This window comes from Hyperolius riggenbachi, chromosome 2 (genome assembly GCF_040937935.1).
Source record: "Hyperolius riggenbachi isolate aHypRig1 chromosome 2, aHypRig1.pri, whole genome shotgun sequence".
Lineage (NCBI taxonomy): Eukaryota > Metazoa > Chordata > Amphibia > Anura > Hyperoliidae > Hyperolius > Hyperolius riggenbachi.
The window spans coordinates 438,092,973-438,113,023 of record NC_090647.1 but is presented as its reverse complement, the minus strand read 5'-3'; the positions used below and the strand labels follow the sequence as shown (position 1 = coordinate 438,113,023).

Below are 20,051 nucleotides of genomic sequence, written 5' to 3'. Positions count from 1 at the left end.
TGTAGCCAAATTACCGCATTCCCGATGCAAAGTCTGAAGTGCCTAGCCTCAAACCCCCTTTGTCCAATGCAAATATAGTTAAAACAAAAAGCAATACATTTCTAAGATACATTTCAAAACGATAATTTATGAAATTATAATTCTCAAAACGACTTTCAAAAAGTTAAAATAATGGACTAAATGATAGTCAAAATTAATTTCAAAACAATATTTTTATAATAGCGCCCAAATAGTCCATTAGCCACAGGTGCCCAAATTTCCTCATTTCCATCTGAAGTATTTTGCGCACTACACTATAGGAAAGACTGGGACAAAAATAGGCAGTAAGCAGAGGGATGGACTTGCTAAGAAAGGTTAAACAAGGCTTATTTATTATAAAACAGAGCTAACTTAGAGTTAATGGGAGTAAGCGCCTGTGTTAAAATTCAGATAATGTCGCAGTCAAGGCTTCCTGTCAGTGTTGTGAATACTGTGGTGAATATGTGGACTGCGGCTCTCTAATTACGTAAGAATATTATGATGCTGAATTAAAAAAAATGTGTTTACTACATTGTAAATAGGTATTTTTTCACTATTTAAGCAACTCTTTATGGTGAACAGATAGAGGGTCTGAAATTAAGGGCCCATTCACACTTGAGGTTTTGCCGGCGATTTCGGCAAAGCGCTCAAACACTAGCGCTTTTGAAAGCGCTAGTGTAATAAAACCCTATGGGCCCATTCTTACTTGGGTGATTTGTGGTAATCGCCCAAAAACGCCAAACGCAAATGCATAGCCTGTACCATTTTCAGGCGATTTCCCAGCGAATCGCGGAAAAATCACTCCCGCAAAATGCTGGCAAAAATCACCGGCGTTTTGCTCTTTCAAGTGTGAATGGGCCCTAACGCTTTTCTGGTTGGCTGAAAGTCATTATTAAAAATAGTACAGTACATGTTAGGACTATTTTACCCACACCACCCCCTACTATACCCACACCATGAACTCTGCATTAATGTTGAAATGCAGTAATTATACAATTAAGTCAAATGTCCTTCTCAGCATCAGGCATCCAGCGCTGGCAGCACCTGGGAAAAAAAAACGTAGCCGGAAAACGCAGTCACAGTAGCTGCTTAGCACTCGTGCGGAAATAGCCAATCGGGCTGCTGGTGCTCATGCGTGCACCGCTGATAGTTGCCAACAAATCAGACTTTTGGTGGCCCCAGTGCTGGATCCCGTCTGCTGAGGAAGACGGGGGAAGCCTCTTTGGGGTCCAGAGGATTGCACCTCCCGAGATAAGTAACCCCTGTGGGCACTTTTTTCACACAATGTACACTTTAACTGGCTCTAACACAGCTTTATTACTGTATCTTGTACTGTAAAAATAGCGGTGAGCATTCTGCAAGGCCAATATTTTTTTCTGGCTTCGTGAGAGTTCTGGAAAAGAGTCCATTGTATGTTGTTTCAACCTTGAAAACGTTCTAGCCCTCCCTCCCTCCCTTCACCCACCCACTACTGCAAATACTTTTTATCTAAGCCAGTGAGGGTTTGAGTGGCACCTCTGGAAGAATATCTCCCTCAAAGGACTGTGGTCAACATCCCCAATAAGAAGCGAGATATCGGCATCCTTTTGACTTTGTCTGAAAAAATTAAGCATGGTTTCAGGTATTGCACATATTTCATAGGCTACACAGCACACCTCTGCAGGAACTCACCCAAATCCTTGACCATTGAGCCGGGCTTTATTGGCTGTCCAGGAAGAATACCAGCCTGTGTACTGCTCCTGATTGGAACATGTTATCTGATCTAAGGTGATGGCACCCGATTCAAATCCGATAGGCTTATGATATGGACATTCTGGAAAATAAATTATATTTGAAGCAGTATGTTGTCTGAACATAACATAGGAATTCATGACTTAGTATGTTAATATTCTTAAAATAAACTGAACCCCAACTCTCCAATCCTCTTGCTTATAAATATGACTTTATAGTTCCTTAACAAGCCTGGGGTTATAGGTGTTGTTGCATGAAGCAGTGGTAATATTGCTGTGCACAGACTGCACGTGGTACGCTATTAGCGTGAACCGCAGTACTCAAGTAATGCAAGTATTGCTACGGTAACGCACATTACTAATGAGCATTGTCATAGCATAGCAAAAGTGGTACTTACCAGGGGGTGCTAATAGCATGATTCGCAATATATGGCTAGTGTTAGTAATGGCAATATCACCATGCACTCTCTGTGCACAGCAATATCACCGCTGCTTTGTGCATCAACCCCATACCCTCATACTGGGGCATGTGTACCGGTATATACGGTATATGTTTCAGCTACTTCTAGTATCAGCGGGAAAATGCTGTTTGGTTGCTAGGAGAAAAACAAACTGTACTACGGTAAAGCACTCCATAAGCATACAGGACCTTAAAGTACACCTGTCACCAGAGGCGTAGCTAGGGATCATGGGTAGAGATGTCGCGAACGGTTCGCGAACTTCCGCGGAAGGTTCGGTTCGCGGAAAAGTTCGCGAACCGCAATAGACTTCAATGGGGAGGCGAACTTTAAAAAATAGAAAAATTGATGCTGGCCACAAAAGTGATCGAAAAGATGTTTCAAGGGGTCTAACACCTGGAGGGGGGCATGGCGGAGTGGAATACATGCCAAAAGTCCCGGGGAAAAATCTAGATGTGACGCAAAGCAGCGTTTTAAGGGCAGAAATCACATTGAATGCTAAATTGCAGGCCTAACGTGCTTTAAAACATCTTGCATGTGTATACATCAATCAGGGAGTGTAATTAGAGTACTGCTTCACACTGACACACCAAACTCACTGTGTAACGCACCGCAAACAGCTGTTTGTGTAGTGACGGCCATGCTGGACTACTGCGCAACATAGCGAGATTGCTCTTCCTCACTCAGTGATGTCAGGTAATGTGTGACTTCCTTCTCAACTTTCCATGGCATTGTTAAAAAGCTTACGTTTTGTTTTTAAATTACATTTTCTACTTGCTGTGTACTTGTTCAGTACCGCTACAATGAGAATCCTGTGGAGGTGGGCAAGTCTGCCATTGTGACCCAGGGTAATGGCCGGGGAATGAGGGGTTTGAATCCGGTGTGGAGCCTGAGCAACGGCTACCACTACACATCCAAGGAGGGCAGCGGGCAGGCATGCACGCCCGCCCGCCCCCAGGTAGTGACCAAAAATTACAATACAAGAGGAGGACTTTCGAGGCCCTGCTGTGTATTTGAAATGAATGTACTTTAAATCCTTTAACGAGAACCAGTTATGGCGGGCAAAGATGACACCACATTCCTTTCACGAGAATCATATGGAGGCGGGCAAGTCTGCCATTTGTGACCCCGGGTAATGGCCAGGGAATGAGGGATCGAATCCGGTGTGGAGCCTGAGAAACGGCTACCACTACACATCCAAGGAGGGCAGCAGGCAGGCATGCACGCCCGCCCCGAGGTAGTGACCAAAAAAAACAATACAGGAGGCGGACTTTCGAGGCCCTGCTGTGTATTTGAAATGAATTAACTTTAAATCCTTTAACGGGAATCCGTTATGGAGGGCAAGTCTGCCATTGTCACCGCGGGGAATGAAGGTTGGGTTCCGGCCCGAAGTGGGAGCCTGCTGAGACCCATGCTGTAGCTGCCCTGACCGTGCTTTGCAGACCAGGCATCTGTGGTCAGATGGACCCTTGAGCCAGCGGAAGACAAACCAAGTCGAAAGCATTTGCCAAGAATGTTTTACGGAGGGCACGTTTTTTTGCCCTTTTTTTAAATTTTTTGAAAATGATAGATGGTTGTATTTTTAAATTGTTTGAAAGTTTAGATGGTTGTATTTTTAAATTGTTTAAAAGTGTATCCATTCTTCCTCCCCCCAGCCACGAACAATACCATGGGAACGTGGAGCAGCAGAAGCCCCCTGCGACGGCTGCCACGGTTGTTCTCCGCGGCTTGTCTTTTGAGGGGTGCTGCTTTTCCTCAGGTGTTCTTGCCATAGCTGTTTGTGCCTTCTCTCCAGGTGCCTTCGTAAAGCACTTGTCCCTACGTGACAGTTGGCCTTTCCACGGCTCAATTTTTGCTGGCAGAGACAACAGATGGCTTTGCTCCGATCTGAGACACACGTGAAAAAAATTCCAAACCGCTGAACCCACCTGGGGTGATGGCGCTAGGGTGGCATCAGCAGCTGACGTTGAAGGGCATGTTGGCTGGCTGGCCATAGCTGGTGATACATGGCGCCGGACACTGCCCCCAGCTGTTTCTGAGGACGAGCTTCCTCTGCTTCTATCATGGAGTCGTCTCCTCCTACTCCTCTCTGACTCCTCCTCTGAACTGTCCCCCTGGTCATCTCCTCTACCAGGAACATATGTGGTATCCGTATAATCGTCATCATAATCCTCCTGGCCAGCTGCGCTTTCCTCAGACACCTCCTCAAGTGCACCAACTTCAGGTGGTCCACCATCATCCCCATCCACACACGTTACGTCCATACTATCGCCACCTAACTCAGACGTATGAGGTGGTGTACCTGCGCCTTCTTGTTGTTGTTGCAGTAGTAGCTGGGAATCAGTGATTTTACCACCACCACCAAATAACTCCTGCGAAGTGTCAAATGCAGCGGATGTGGTGCTTGTTGTAGCGCTGGTGGCTGCGGGAGATGAGGTGTTCTGTGTTAAATACTCAATCACCTCCTCACGATTTTGGGAAGTGATGGCACGTGCCTTCTTCTGAGCACTGTATTTTGAGGCAGGTCCGCACGAAATCACAGCAACACCACCTCGCACAGCCACAGACCTGCCGGTGCCTGGTAGCCTTCCTCTGGGTCTGCCTCTACCTCTTCCTCTACCTGGTTTGTCCATTTTGTCCATCTCGGGGGTATGCTAGCTATATGCAGTGAGGTGGGTTCTCGCTCAACACAACAGGTAGTTAGATGCAGTGAGGTGGCCAGGTGGGTTCTCACTCAACACAACAGGTAGTTAGATGCAGTGAGCTGGGTTCACTCAACACAGCGCTAGGTATATGCAGTGATGAGGTGGGTTAAGTGAACACAACAGGTACTGGGTAGTTAGATGCAGTGAACTGGGTTCACTGAACAGTAAAGGTACTTAAGATGCAGTGAGGTGGGTTCTCACTCAACACAACAGGTAGTTAGATGCAGTGAGGTGGCCAGGTGGGTTCTCACTCAACACAACAGGTAGTTAGATGCAGTGAGGTGGCCAGGTGTGTTCTCACTCAACACAACAGGTAGTTAGATGCAGTGAGCTGGGTTCACTGAACACAACGCTAGGTATATGCAGTGATGAGGTGGGTTAGGTAAACACAACAACAGGTACTGGGTAGTTAGATGCAGTGAGCTGGGTTTACTGAACAGTAAAGGTACTTAAGATGCAGACACAACGCTAGGTATATGCAGCGATGAGGTGGGTTAAGTAAACATAACAGGTAGTGGGTAGTTAGATGCAGTGAGCTGGGTTCACTCAACACAAAGCTAGGTATATGCAGTGATGAGGTGGGTTAAGTAAACACAACAGGTACTGGGGTATATGCAGTACTGGGTAGTACAATGTGCAGCTCCCTGTCACACACACAGGTAGTCACTGAATGTGCTGGGCTGCTGGCAGTGGCACACACAATATCAATTAGCAAGGCTGTGCATGCAACAAAAGTGTCAGTTTGACACACAGAAAACAAAATGTACAGGTTGAGCTCTGAAAAGAGCTGTTGCTGGGTGCTTTAAAAGCAATAATAATCAGTCAGGAGCAAGCAAAGCAGCCTGGAACCTAACTAATCTGTCCCTAGAAGAACAAGTCTGCAGCAGCTGTCCCTAGTCTGTCTCTAGCAGGCACACGAGTGAGGCTAATGGCCGCCGGACCCTGCCTTATATAAGGGGGGGGGGGGGCTCCAGGGCTTAGTGTAGCCTGAATAGCTACAATGTGCCTGCTGACTGTGATGCAGAGGGTCAAAGTTGACCCTCATAGTGCATTATGGGGCGAATCGAACACTCAACACAACGCTAGGTATATGCAGTGATGAGGTGGGTTAGGTAAACACAACAACAGGTACTGGGTAGTTAGATGCAGTGAGCTGGGTTTACTAAACAGTAAAGGTACTTAAGATGCAAGACACAACGCTAGGTATATGCAGCGATGAGGTGGGTTAAGTAAACATAACAGGTAGTGGGTAGTTAGATGCAGTGAGCTGGGTTCACGCAACACAAAGCTAGGTATATGCAGTGATGAGGTGGGTTAAGTAAACACAACAGGTACTGGGGTATATGCAGTACTGGGTAGTACAATGTGCAGCTCCCTGTCACACACACAGGTAGTCACTGAATGTGCTGGGCTGCTGGCAGTGGCACACACAATATCAATTAGCAAGTGAAGGAGTTCAAAACGCTCTACCCCCTAGAAACTAACCGGCAGGTGCGGGATCAAAGGAGCCAAACCAGTCCACAGATATGCACAAAAGGATCCGCAAACCAAGTGCTGGTAGAAAGATTGCTGTATTCTTTATTCAAAAAATTCCATGTTGCATCGCAATAAAAACCACAAAGTTCAACTGACGCGTATCGGGCCTACAATCTGCCCTTAGTCATAGTTAAAAGTGAACTTGCAAGGGGAAGGCTTTATGTAGGCGGGAGAAGAACAAGCTCCACCCCATACCTCAATCAGCCTTCTCCTTAAAGGAGACATGTATAAATATGCATAATACATAGATACATACAAAAATTGTTCAATATATCAAAATTCAATATACAGGTTAAAAAGTTAGTCTATACATAAAAAATCATCTCTGAGAAAACGATGTGCCTCCAATAGCCTACAAAGAAATATTACACAAAGAAGGATAGAAAACATGAGTCCCCAAAGAGGGCGGAGAAGAGAGAAAAGAAAATTAATGGTTATAGACTAGACTCAAATCCCAACGTGTATTAAGACCCCTGGGGATGCGAGTATCCATTCTATGAATCCAATATGCCTCTCGTCTTAATAGCAATTTATACGTATCTCCACCCCTCTTAGAACCCACCACCCGCACAACCCCCTGGAAAACAAAGGAAGAAAGATCACCATTGTGTACGTTTTGAAAATGTTTGGAAACCACCGACTTTTTGAAGGTGTTCCAATTTGTGCCACAATAATGTTCGGCAATGCGAGCTCTCAAATTGCGGGTAGTACACCCCACATATTGTAAGTGGCACTCAGTACAAGAAATCACATAAATCACATACTTAGTGTCACAATTCACATATTGTTTGATGGGGAAACTAGTGTTAGTGGCAAAAGAAACTATGGAAGATCCCCTTTTATGAAAATGACAATAATGGCAGGTCTTGAACCCACAGGGATAAGATCCAACCGTAGCGAGCCAGGTAGGTGGACGGGACGGGGTGGGAGATTGAAAGGAACTAGGGGAAAGAATTGACCCAAGGGTACGTGCCTTTCTAGCAGAGAAACGGCACCCCTTCTCCAAAATGGATTTAAGCTTGGAGTCAGAATGTAACACCGGGAGATATTTCCTTACAGTATTTGTGATTTTATTAAACTCCAAACTGTACTCTGTGACTAAGGGCAGATTGTAGGCCCGATACGCGTCAGTTGAACTTTGTGGTTTTTATTGCGATGCAACATGGAATTTTTTGAATAAAGAATACAGCAATCTTTCTACCAGCACTTGGTTTGCGGATCCTTTTGTGCATATCAATTAGCAAGGCTGTGCATGCAACAAAAGTGTCAGTTTGACACACAGAAAACAAAATGTACAGGTTGAGCTCTGAAAAGAGCTGTTGCTGGGTGCTTTAAAAGCAATAATAATCAGTCAGGAGCAAGCAAAGCAGCCTGGAACCTAACTAATCTGTCCCTAGAAGAACAAGTCTGCAGCAGCTGTCCCTAGTCTGTCTCTAGCAGGCACACGAGTGAGGCTAATGGCCGCCGGACCCTGCCTTATATAAGGGGGGGGGGGGGGCTCCAGGGCTTAGTGTAGCCTGAATAGCTACAATGTGCCTGCTGACTGTGATGCAGAGGGTCAAAGTTGACCCTCATAGTGCATTATGGGGCGAATCGAACACTCAACACAACGCTAGGTATATGCAGTGATGAGGTGGGTTAGGTAAACACAACAACAGGTACTGGGTAGTTAGATGCAGTGAGCTGGGTTTACTAAACAGTAAAGGTACTTAAGATGCAAGACACAACGCTAGGTATATGCAGCGATGAGGTGGGTTAAGTAAACATAACAGGTAGTGGGTAGTTAGATGCAGTGAGCTGGGTTCACGCAACACAAAGCTAGGTATATGCAGTGATGAGGTGGGTTAAGTAAACACAACAGGTACTGGGGTATATGCAGTACTGGGTAGTACAATGTGCAGCTCCCTGTCACACACACAGGTAGTCACTGAATGTGCTGGGCTGCTGGCAGTGGCACACACAATATCAATTAGCAAGGCTGTGCATGCAACAAAAGTGTCAGTTTGACACACAGAAAACAAAATGTACAGGTTGAGCTCTGAAAAGAGCTGTTGCTGGGTGCTTTAAAAGCAATAATAATCAGTCAGGAGCAAGCAAAGCAGCCTGGAACCTAACTAATCTGTCCCTAGAAGAACAAGTCTGCAGCAGCTGTCCCTAGTCTGTCTCTAGCAGGCACACGAGTGAGGCTAATGGCTGCCGGACCCTGCCTTATATAAGGGGGGGGGGGCTCCAGGGCTTAGTGTAGCCTGAATAGCTACAATGTGCCTGCTGACTGTGATGCAGAGGGTCAAAGTTGACCCTCATAGTGCATTATGGGGCGAATCGAACACTCAACACAACGCTAGGTATATGCAGTGATGAGGTGGGTTAGGTAAACACAACAACAGGTACTGGGTAGTTAGATGCAGTGAGCTGGGTTTACTAAACAGTAAAGGTACTTAAGATGCAAGACACAACGCTAGGTATATGCAGCGATGAGGTGGGTTAAGTAAACATAACAGGTAGTGGGTAGTTAGATGCAGTGAGCTGGGTTCACGCAACACAAAGCTAGGTATATGCAGTGATGAGGTGGGTTAAGTAAACACAACAGGTACTGGGGTATATGCAGTACTGGGTAGTACAATGTGCAGCTCCCTGTCACACACACAGGTAGTCACTGAATGTGCTGGGCTGCTGGCAGTGGCACACACAATATCAATTAGCAAGGCTGTGCATGCAACAAAAGTGTCAGTTTGACACACAGAAAACAAAATGTACAGGTTGAGCTCTGAAAAGAGCTGTTGCTGGGTGCTTTAAAAGCAATAATAATCAGTCAGGAGCAAGCAAAGCAGCCTGGAACCTAACTAATCTGTCCCTAGAAGAACAAGTCTGCAGCAGCTGTCCCTAGTCTGTCTCTAGCAGGCACACGAGTGAGGCTAATGGCCGCCGGACCCTGCCTTATATAAGGGGGGGGGGGGCTCCAGGGCATAGTGTAGCCTGAATAGCTACAATGTGCCTGCTGACTGTGATGCAGAGGGTCAAAGTTGACCCTCATAGTGCATTATGGGGCGAATCGAACTTCCGCAAAAGTTCACCTGGTGCAGGTGAACGCAAACCCCCTAAGTTCGCCTGGAACCGTTCGCCGGCGAACTGTTCGCTACATCTCTAATTACGGGGCCCTGAAGCAGAATTTTGATGGGTCCCTCCAACTAGATATGAATTGACTGAGCAATATGCATTCCTATGCAAGTTACACTTCAAATAGTCTATGGGCACTGAGGTAAATTCAGATAGGGAAGATACACAGGAAAATGAATAGTTAACACATCAATTACCATATGGGCCCAATATGCTCAAGGGCCCCATAGCAATTGCTGAGGCTGCTATAGCTATTGCTACGCCCTTGCCTGTCACAAATTAGAGCAATTGACTAACCATATGAGTAAAGTCCATAATCAGAGGTTAACTGCAGTAAAACTGCATGTCAAATCTTTATTAGTTTCAGAGAAATAGCAATATAGGATTCTGAAAAATATGGGAATGTATTTTTTTTAAAAAACCTTACCACTTTGGCCCCTCCCTATTTGTCTCTACTACATTGGCTGGCTTTACTTTTTTACTTTCACCCATCTATTACTGAACCTAACCCTTTTGTGTAGTCTTGTTTTGTAACCTTCTGTGTATGTTTTTTATGATATGAATACTTTCTATTGTACAGGTTTGCTTTAATCAGCTGCACAACACTTCCTGGCAAGAATGTCTAAATTGTTATTGACGAGGATGTAAAGGCTTATTGGATAACTATACATATGGATATAAGTAAACTTATCCATCTGCTCCTAAGTATGTGGGACATCTCACCTTAATGTAAACTGCTGACACTAAACCCAGGATTCTAGTTATATGCAGAACAGCATCACAGGGCAGAAGCACCCTTTAAAAACAACTCATGATGTTATGCCACATCTGCAGAAGTGGGAGGAAAAGTTGTGGAGTGGGACAGACATGGTTGCAGGAGATTTATTTTACCAAATACCAATGTGAAGTGAAATTACATTTTTTGTGTTGCAGTGCAATGCAATGCTCCTGCCGCAAAAAAACCCTACTTCTATGACCATGAAGCAGAGTGCGCCGACAGGGTTATGTGCATAGCTCTGCCCCTCGCTCAGTGACATACTCCGTGCTGGGCAGGAAGTGCATCACTGGTATTCCCATCATCTGTGCATGCGCTCCGTGATGCACCACACTCCGTTGTATACACTACCTAGACTACCATTGCCTCAAGTACTGTGTGTTAAGCACGCTGCTGCACCTGTGTTGGCTCAGATACTTCCTGCGCACTGCAATGGACCACAATAGGTGTGAAAGTCTCCATAGGTTTTCAATGCTTTTGCGACCCCTTGTAGTAAAATATGGTAATGCCAGAACTGGATTTACATGACAAGAGCCTATAGGCACAAATGTCCTGCACCCTAGACTTTACCATGAACCTAGACTTCCATGAACATACAAACACCCATCAAACTGCCCCGAGAGTGTTCTGTCTGGCCAAGCTGTCACTTCTCCCTTATGGCCCTTGCCCATCATAGGTAGCTACAGGTGCCCCTTAGTTAGGTGGATTAGGTAGCCAAAGCTATCCTCAGTATTAAGTTGCTAGAGGTGCCCCTTAGGTGAGTAACCTCTCATTTACACTCTCATCAAGGCTCTGTATAAGGATGGAGGAAGGCACTCGGGGAACGGAGTGAGCCGCCTTTTCATCATCAGATGCCTGTAGGCACATGCCTTATGATAAATGTGGCCCTAGGTAACGCAACGCAGGTTTAACCTGCAAGTGTAAAAAGGGGCATCAGAAGACCAATGACTGATTAATTACAATTTAATAAATTCAAATTTAGCATCTTCAAGCAAAATATTTTGTTTAAAGATGCTGCACTGATTTTAACCTCAGCTGGCAGAACTTGCTGCTGGCAGAGTGGCGCGTCCTCCTCTGACTGCCGATCACGTTATTACAAGGGGAGGATAGTGTCAGCGGTGCAGCCCCACCTGGTGGTGGAAGAGGGGTGACGGAGGAGTATCTTCCATTATCCCTCTTCCACCACCAGGTTCTGAGTGATTGGAAGTCAGGAGAGGATCCTGGGAGTGAAGCGTCACAAATGTATGAAGAGGAGAAGCCGGTCCAGCATCCAGAACAGGTAACTATAAAAGCTCCCTGTGCCACTCTGCACAGCCTACCAGGCTGGGGAAGGCACATTTCCCCAGCGGCAGGAAACATGCAGCCCTGCAGCCAAATAAAGATTTACTTTACTTGGCTGCTAGAAGGTTATTCATGGGTTTATTATTTAGTATTTTTATAGTGCTGATGTCTTCTGTAGCGCTCAACGGAGTCTTGTCACTATCTGTCCCTCAGAGGAACTCAGTCTAATCCCTACAATAGTCACATCTCCATCATAGTCTAGGGCCAATTAACCTGTTGCCGACTGCTCCACACCAATTGGCCCCAGGACCGCTCCACGCCCATTGGCGTGAACGGTTTTCTATGGGGCTAGCAGGAGATAGCGCGCAGAATGCGTGCGCATCTCCTGCTTGGGGGCGGAGTTCCGCCTTCAGTCTCGGGAGACTGTTAGACGGCGGTTTCGCTGTCTAATTATTTTGTACAGCGCTGCGATCTGCAGCAGCGCTGTACTGGGGACAGCCGTGCGACACGGCTGTCCCCCTGACCCACAGGAGAGCGATCGTCTCTCATAGCCTGAAGCCTATGAGAGCCGATCGCGTGATTGGCTGGCTGGGGGGGAGGGAAGGAGGGAGGGGAATGGGGGGAAACAAAAAAAAAAGTTAAATTTATTGAAAAATCTTTTATATAAATATTGATTAAAAAAAATAAACAATGTGGGGGCGATCAGACCCCACCAACAGAGAGCTCTGTTGGTGGGGGGAAAAGGAGGGGGGAATCACTTGTGTGCTGTGTTGTGCGGCTGCAGTGGGCCAATTAAGTAAAAATGGCCTGGTCACTAGGGGGGGGGGGGGGGGGGTTAACACCGCAGTCCTCAAGTGGTTAAGAGGAAGCCAATTTACTTATCTGTATGTTTTGGAAGAATACCAGAGTGCCTGGGGGAAACCCACACAGACAAAAGGATAACATACAAACTCTGTGGAGATAGTGCCCTGGCCGAACTGTAGACCCAATGTTGCAAGATGAGAGTGCTATCCACAACGCCACCAAGCTAATCTGATCAGCTCTGTGCAATCTAGTTCTGCCAACTATAATTCTGCTCCCAGAGGAGCATAAATAAAAATCAGCAAAGCTTACCTTATATTTATGAGTTGTTATTATGGTAATGTTATCTAAATGTTGGGTGTTGGATGTTTTCTTGCTTGCTATGGGCACCATTTTCCCTAGAGACACTACTGACAGTGTGATACTAGCATGTGCCACCCCATTCTGGGCATAACGGGAACAGAGTGGGTAGTGGCACTTTACATTAAGGAGAAAAAAAAGGGCAAGTACAGTTATCCTAATAGGACACCTAATGGTGAGACATTTCAGACACCTTTAAGAAGCATTCGGGGGAGCCGACACATAAAAGTATTTATGCCCATTAACCTTTAGAGAGAACCCGAGGCGGGGTTCTAACAACTAAATCCCCATACAGAGGCTGGCTCTGTCTATAGAGCCCAGCCTCTGTTGCTAATCAGATCCCCCCGAAATCCCCCCTGCGCTCAGCGAGACCCCATAAATGAGAGCCGCGCTGCCGACACGCAGCGTGTCAGCAGCGGCTATGTTTACCTTCCTAACGTCAGTCTCGGCGCTCCCCCCCCCGTCTCCTGCATCGCTCCGGTCCCGCCTGCGTAACTTCCCTCCCCACTGATTGGAGGGATGGGATGCGGGCGGGGACGGAGCTCTGCAGGAGGCGGGGGGAGCGCCGAGACTGACGTTAGGAAGGTAAACACAGCCGCATGGCGCGGCTGTAATTTATGGGGTCTGGCAGAGCGCAGGGGGGATTTTAGGGGGATCTGATTAGCAACAGAGGCTGGGCTCTACAGGCAGAGCCAGCCTCTGTATGGGGATTTAGTTGTTAGAACTCCACCTCGGGTCCTCTTTAAAGGATACCTGAAGTGACATGTGACGTGATGAAATAGACATGTGTATGTACAGTGCCTAGCACACGAATAACTATGCTGTGTTCCTTTTTTTCTTCCTCTGTCTGAAAGAGTTAAATATCAGGGATGTAAATGGCTGACTCAGTCCTGACTCTGTTAGTTCCAGAGGGGAAGTGCCTACAGTGTGACCCTCAATGATAAGAAATTCCAACTATAAAACATTTTCCTAGCAGAAAATAGCTTTTGAGAGCAATAAAGAGATGAAAAGGGGAATTTCTTATCAGTGAGGGTCACACTGTAGTCACTTCCTGTCTGAGTCAGGACTGAGTCAGCCACTTACATACCTGATATTTAACTCTTTCAGACAGAGGAAGAAAAAACTTAGGGTATCCTTTAACTGACCCAATTCACTCTGTAGTGAGTAAGTACCCAGGTATAGGCTGGAGGAGGCATGGCAAGGATGTGGTTGGGTTATCAACTAAGAAGACCAGGCAAACATCAGATCTCCCCAAGCCTCAGAGGTGTCTAGTTAGTGAAAGCAGTCTGAGATGTGACCTGTTGTCATGCAAAGGTTTGCTTTAACCTTTTCTTATGTAGTTTCAGTGTTCATGTTAAATGAGACCATAATTTCAAAAATAAAACTTACAAAAAAAAAGGTAATTGTGTTCTTACCTGGCATACAGTCCAATACAGTTATTTTAGAGGACTGAGCTAATGAGGACCCTCCAAGGCAATCACACTTGCAGGCTTTACTTAGCCACTGTGGACAAAATCATAAAAAGATGTAAGACATAAAGCTAAGCACTAGTAGAATTTTTTTTTTAAATGAATCTCCCCATAAGGGAGGTTTGTAAAAGAGTGTGCCGTTGGGGAGGGGCAGGGATCAGCCTCACTACTTACGTACAGGGTGCTGCTCCTCCGGCCCCCGGCCTGTACGGGGTGCACCGTCTCCTCTTTGAATGGATCACATCTGCTGCATTTTGTAGTTCTTGGCATTGTCTCTCTCTGTAGTTCATGGATGCGAGTGTGTGGAAGTGAGTACAGAGATGTTCTTGCATCCTTGAAGTACATTTCCTGGCATGTATTGCGGCATGCGTGGGGCACTATCAGGAATAACATAATTCAGCAGATATGGCCCCTCTGTGGAGGAGATTGGGCATCCCATCTAGGCTGGGGTCCCAGAGAAGCAACACCCTGTAGGTGAGTAATGAGGAACATCCTAACCTCCGCCCCAGCGGAACACTTCATTATGAACCTCCCTTTTGGGGAGATTAAAAAAAACACCCATTTTTATTTTATAGGTGCCTTTGCGTTATTTTAAATAAAAACATGAAAAGTTCTGGTTGGAATTAAAGCAGCACTCTGATGAGAGAAAATGCACACTGCAATAGTGGACACTACCACTGATAAATTCTCACTGCCTGGCTTTAATGCTCACCCTGCACATATAGTGCTTTCTAACTTATCTAGAACATACCTGCATATTCAAGTTAGGAGTGTCAGAATACCTATGTCTTTCCTTATGGGCATCATACTGAGAGGAGTATGGGCCTTAACTAGCTATGGCACTGTTTTTAAAGGACAACTGTAATGAGAGGCATATGGAGGCTGCCATATTTATTCCTTTTTAAACAATACCCGTTTCCTGGTTATCCTGCTGATCCTCTGCCTGTCATACTATTAGTCATAGACCCTGAACAAGCATATGCAGACCAAACACTACTGCAGTGAAATAGATCAGCAGGGCTGATAGGCAACTGGTATTGTTTAAAAGGAAATAAATATGGCAGCCTCCATATTCTTCTTATTTCAGTTGTCCTTTAAATCTGAAATAGTGTAAGGGCTATCTGTAACTTGGTAAGACTCTAGGAACATAGAAGTAGCATCCATGAAAAGGTCTAAATTACTAATAGACAAAAATGAGGGTCATGTGACTGCTTTATTAACAAATGATGCCTTGTGGTTTCCTCTTAAAATGTTCTATAGCTATGTTATGAAACAGAAGGAAAGGCCAGAAAATGACTAGGCATGGTCTGAAATATAAAAACTTGGTTTAGGAAATAAATGCACACCATATTCAGTTGAACTGTATTTTTCGGAATATAAGACACTCCGGCATATAAAACGCACCTAGGTTTAACCACTTGATGACCCAGCCTTTACCCCCCCTTAAGGACCAGCGCTGTTTTAGCTGATCTGTGCTGGGTGGGCTGTGCAGCCCCCAGCACAGATCAAACACCAGGCAGAGCGACCAGATCGCCCCCCTTTTTTCCCCACTAGGGGGATGATGTGCTGGGGGGGTCTGATCGCTCCTGCCTGCCTGGGTGTTGCGGGGGGGGGGCACCTCAAAGCCCCCCTTCGCGGCGAAATTCCCCCCTCCCTCTCCTCCCTCCCCCAGAGATCCGAGTCTGCACAGGAACAGATCTGTCCTGTGCAGCCTCTAACAGGCTCCTGCCTGTCATGTGACAGCGATCCCCGGCCGCTGATTGGCCGTGGATCGCTGATTTGGTACAACACTGCTACTGTTAGCAGCGTTGTACAAATGTAAACAAAGCGGATTATTTCCGCTTGTGTTTACACTTAGCCTGCGAGCCACGATCGGCGGCCCCCAAGCTATTCACGAAGCCCCCCGCCGTGAATTGACAGGAAGCAGCCGCTCGCGCGAGCGGCTGCTTCCTGATTAATTAGCCTGTAGCCTGCGACGCAGAACTGCGTTGCTGGTCCTGCAGCTGCCACTTTGCCGACGCACGTTATGAGTGCACGGTCGGCAAGTGGTTAAAGGGCAAAAATCAGGGGGAAAAAAAAAACTTGATGCCTCTAACCTGCAGGGGCATCCTAAGGACCTTTAACCTCCCCACCCCAACTGTTTCTAAGCTACTCTACACTGCCCAGCTACACTACACTAAGCCCTGTTGCCCCTACCAGTACACTACACTACACGGATCCCTGCTGCCCAACAACTAAGCTACACAGCAGCAATACACTGCACTACACTTAATCTAAACTAAAACTACACTACACTGCACTAAGCTACACTATACTACAATTAACTAAACTTCACTACGCTGCACATAACTACACTGCACTTAACTACACTACACTGCACTAAACTACACTTCAATTAACTACACTACAATTAACTACACTACAATATACTTTCACACTATACCTCTCCTGCATGTCCTCTCCTCCTGGCAGCGCGCTCCTCTTCAGTGGCAGCGGTAGGTAGGGACACTGGCTGCCTACCACTATGCTGAACAGTCGGGTCCTCCATACCGCTGCCTGCATCCATCATGACGTCATGCATGACCTCCGGCACCGCTAGTGTACAGAGACGGCATGGATGCAGGCAGTGGTATGGTGGACCTGGCGGTTCAGCATAGCGGTAGGCGGCCGGTGTCCCTGCCTAATGCTGCCACTGAAGATGAGCCCGCTGGAGGAGCCAGGAGGAGTAGACGATGCAGAAGAGGATTGCTGACAGAGCCAGGGGGAGAGGATCACAGCGGCAGGAGCAGGAAAAGTATAGCGATAGCTCCCCTGTGCACTCCTTTTTCTTTATCTGTAGAATATAAGATACCCTTTTCCCAAAAAAATTTGGGAAGAAAAGGGGGTGCATCTTCTATTTCAGAAAATACGGTACTTCTGATGGAATGGACTTACCTCAGTGGTAGTTAGTGCTGTGTATGAAGTGCATGAAAACAAAACAGTTAATCATATTTGTACATTCCAACATTGGGACATAGCTGCAGTTTTAATAGATATGATTTTAGACTTTATAAAACACTTGTCTCAGAGGCAATACATCATTCTCATTTCTACTACTGGTGGAGCGATTCCAGGCCAGATTCTACTCAAGTTAACCAAGGAATCTGTATGACCTTGATTTGTCGGTAAAGAAATGCATATTCTGGCTAACTAAAAGCGGGCCATTTAATGATACAATTCTTCAGAGGAATGATTCTACTACTTGATTATAATATCGATCTTTCAAGCCCACTAACAGAAGTAAAGATGCTATCCAATTCAATCAGATTAATTAAATCAATCTGAAAACCAGATCGATTCTATTGATATTATGATCGAATCGGAGAATCGACCGTTTGAAAATTCATATAGTTAATGGTCATCTTAAAGGAGACCTGAAGTAAGAATAAACTTATGAGAAAATTCATTGCATGTGTTTTACTAAAGGTAAATAGAACACAGAACGTAGTCTTATTTTTATTATCAGTTTAGAGATTTATTTTTACTTATTTCAGTTTAAGGGATTTATTTTTAGACTAAATTCTAAACAGCAGGCATGATAAATCTATCTTGCTGAGTTGCAAAACAAACAGAAGTTATGACCCTTTGCACTAAAACATCAGTTGTACTTTCTCAGATTAAGCTCGTTTGGCTTCTATTTACTTTTCAGGAAAACAAACTGAACTTGGCACACTGTTTGACAATCTAATTTGCATATATAACAACTATATTTTATTCACAAAATCAACAGAATTTCTTGATAGGGCTAGTACTATATGTACCTATGTTTATCTCATCATGTGACTTCAGGCACTGGTGTGTGTGATTAGGACTCTAGTACCTGTGAGGATGGTAGCCATTACTGAGTGCCATTAGAGGTGTTATATGGGGGGTTGTAATCAGGCATGATCAATGAGATGCAAATCATTTCTCCTTGCATTTAAATCTCATGTGAATTATATGCAGCTTGAAATTGGGTTAATCAGAATAGCTTACTGTCAATTTGTATTGGTCCAAGTTCAAGCTGCATAACATTTACATGAAATTTAAATTTAAGAAGAAATTAATTGTATCTCATTGATCATCCGACATTGTGATATCATGCAATAAGTAAGGCTATAAGTCCCATGCAAAATGTGTTGTCAAATCCAATGCTGCCAAAGTTTCAATTCTCAGAATGACCAAATGAAGAGTTCCACCAGTAATCTTCAGCAAAATATACTTTATGTGTATAACATGGACAGTCCCACCATCAGTGGAAAATGGTGCTGCTTACCAGAGTGTTGTAGACCCAGGTTATAAGGTCTGGAGAGGCTATGGGAATTCAGGTCCCCACACAACCTAATAACGTCACTCTTGGTACGCTGTATCACTCCTCCATATACAGGATAACAAAATGAAACAAAAACTTTCCTAAGTGTAGACTTTAAATTACATTTACTCCATGTATAAAACCAATAGAACAAGTAAAAAAAAAAAAACTTCCATCACTGGTCCACACACCAAATTGACCCAAAATGCAAAATTAAGCTCTATGTACCAAAACTGCATCATTTGTCATGTCACCTCCACCCTACTGCATTTGCTAAATATTGCTCACCAGCCCTTTGTCCTTAGACCAGTACAATTCAAATAAAATGTCTTACCCATTGACTGAGATATTTCCATCCAGGTCTGGCTCTCACTCCTGGGAGAATTCAACATCCTCCTATGCCCACTTCCCCCCCCCCCCCAAAAAAAAATCACGCGCGCCATCTTGCTTATGGGCGCACATATTCTGAAGGATACCTAATACAACAGAACATCCTCCACTCACTTCTGGCTTCTAGTGTTACTAAAAAGGACAACTGTAGTGAGAAAAACATGGGAGGCTTCCATGTTTATTTCTTTTTAAACAATATTGGTTGCCTGGCAGCCCTGCTGATCTATGTGGCTGCAGTAGCGTCTGAATCACACCAGAAACAAGCATTCAGCTAATCTTGTCAGATCTGACACTAATATCAGAAACACCTGATCTGCTGCATATTCAGGGTCTATAGCTACAGTTGTCCTTTAACCACTTTACCCCCACGCGTACGGATTTCTCCGCCCCTTTTTTCCCTCCTAAAAAACCAGGGACGGAGAAATCCGTACCTTCCGCGCTACCGCCGCTGTCCGCGCTCCCGCCGCTCGTGCGCGCGCACCCGCCGCTCGTGCACGCCGCCGCCCGCTCGCCCGGAGATCAATGAACGGGAAAATCCATTCCCGTTCTTTGATCTAAGCCCCCGCAATGATCTGCTGCTTCTTTCAGAAACAGCGAGATCATTGTGATTTGGCCAGCCTCCTACTGCTTCCTGTAAGCGTCCTTCCGGACGCTTACAGGTTGCATGTAAACAAACACTCTGTGGCCATCTTGTGGCCAAATAGTAAACTACACCCTAAAAGCATTTTACATATACAAACATTACATTTACACAATAAATTAACTCATTACCTCCCACACTCCCCAATTTTTTATTTTTTTTTGTAATTAAAAAAAAAAAAAATACAATAAAAAAAAAAACATAAATAGTTACCTTAGGGACTGAACTTTTTAAATATTTATGTCAAGAGGGTATAACACTGTTACTTTATAAACTGCGGGCTTGTAATTAGGGATGGATGCAAAACTGAAAAAAATACACCTTTATTTCCAAATAAAATATTGTCGCCAAACATTGTGATAGGGACATAATTTAAATGGTTTTATAACTGGGACAAATGGGTTAATACATTTCATGGGTTTTAATTACAGTAGCATGCTT

At 45.2% G+C, this 20,051-nt stretch overlaps 1 protein-coding gene across 1 annotated transcript in view; it reads right to left on the bottom strand.

Annotated features, from left to right (window-relative positions):
• RS1 (retinoschisin 1) overlaps nucleotides 1-20,051 on the bottom strand; it is a 51,193-nt gene that overhangs the window by 4,668 nt on the left and 26,474 nt on the right. Inside the window, exons 4-7 of the mRNA XM_068265649.1 lie at nucleotides 18,545-18,643; nucleotides 17,185-17,201; nucleotides 14,197-14,284; nucleotides 1,690-1,831 (exon numbers count right to left, since the gene is read on the bottom strand). Coding sequence (XP_068121750.1) covers nucleotides 1,690-1,831; nucleotides 14,197-14,203 — 149 coding nt within the window. The 5' untranslated portion in view covers nucleotides 14,204-14,284; nucleotides 17,185-17,201; nucleotides 18,545-18,643. The remainder of the gene's footprint in view (nucleotides 1-1,689; nucleotides 1,832-14,196; nucleotides 14,285-17,184; nucleotides 17,202-18,544; nucleotides 18,644-20,051) is intronic.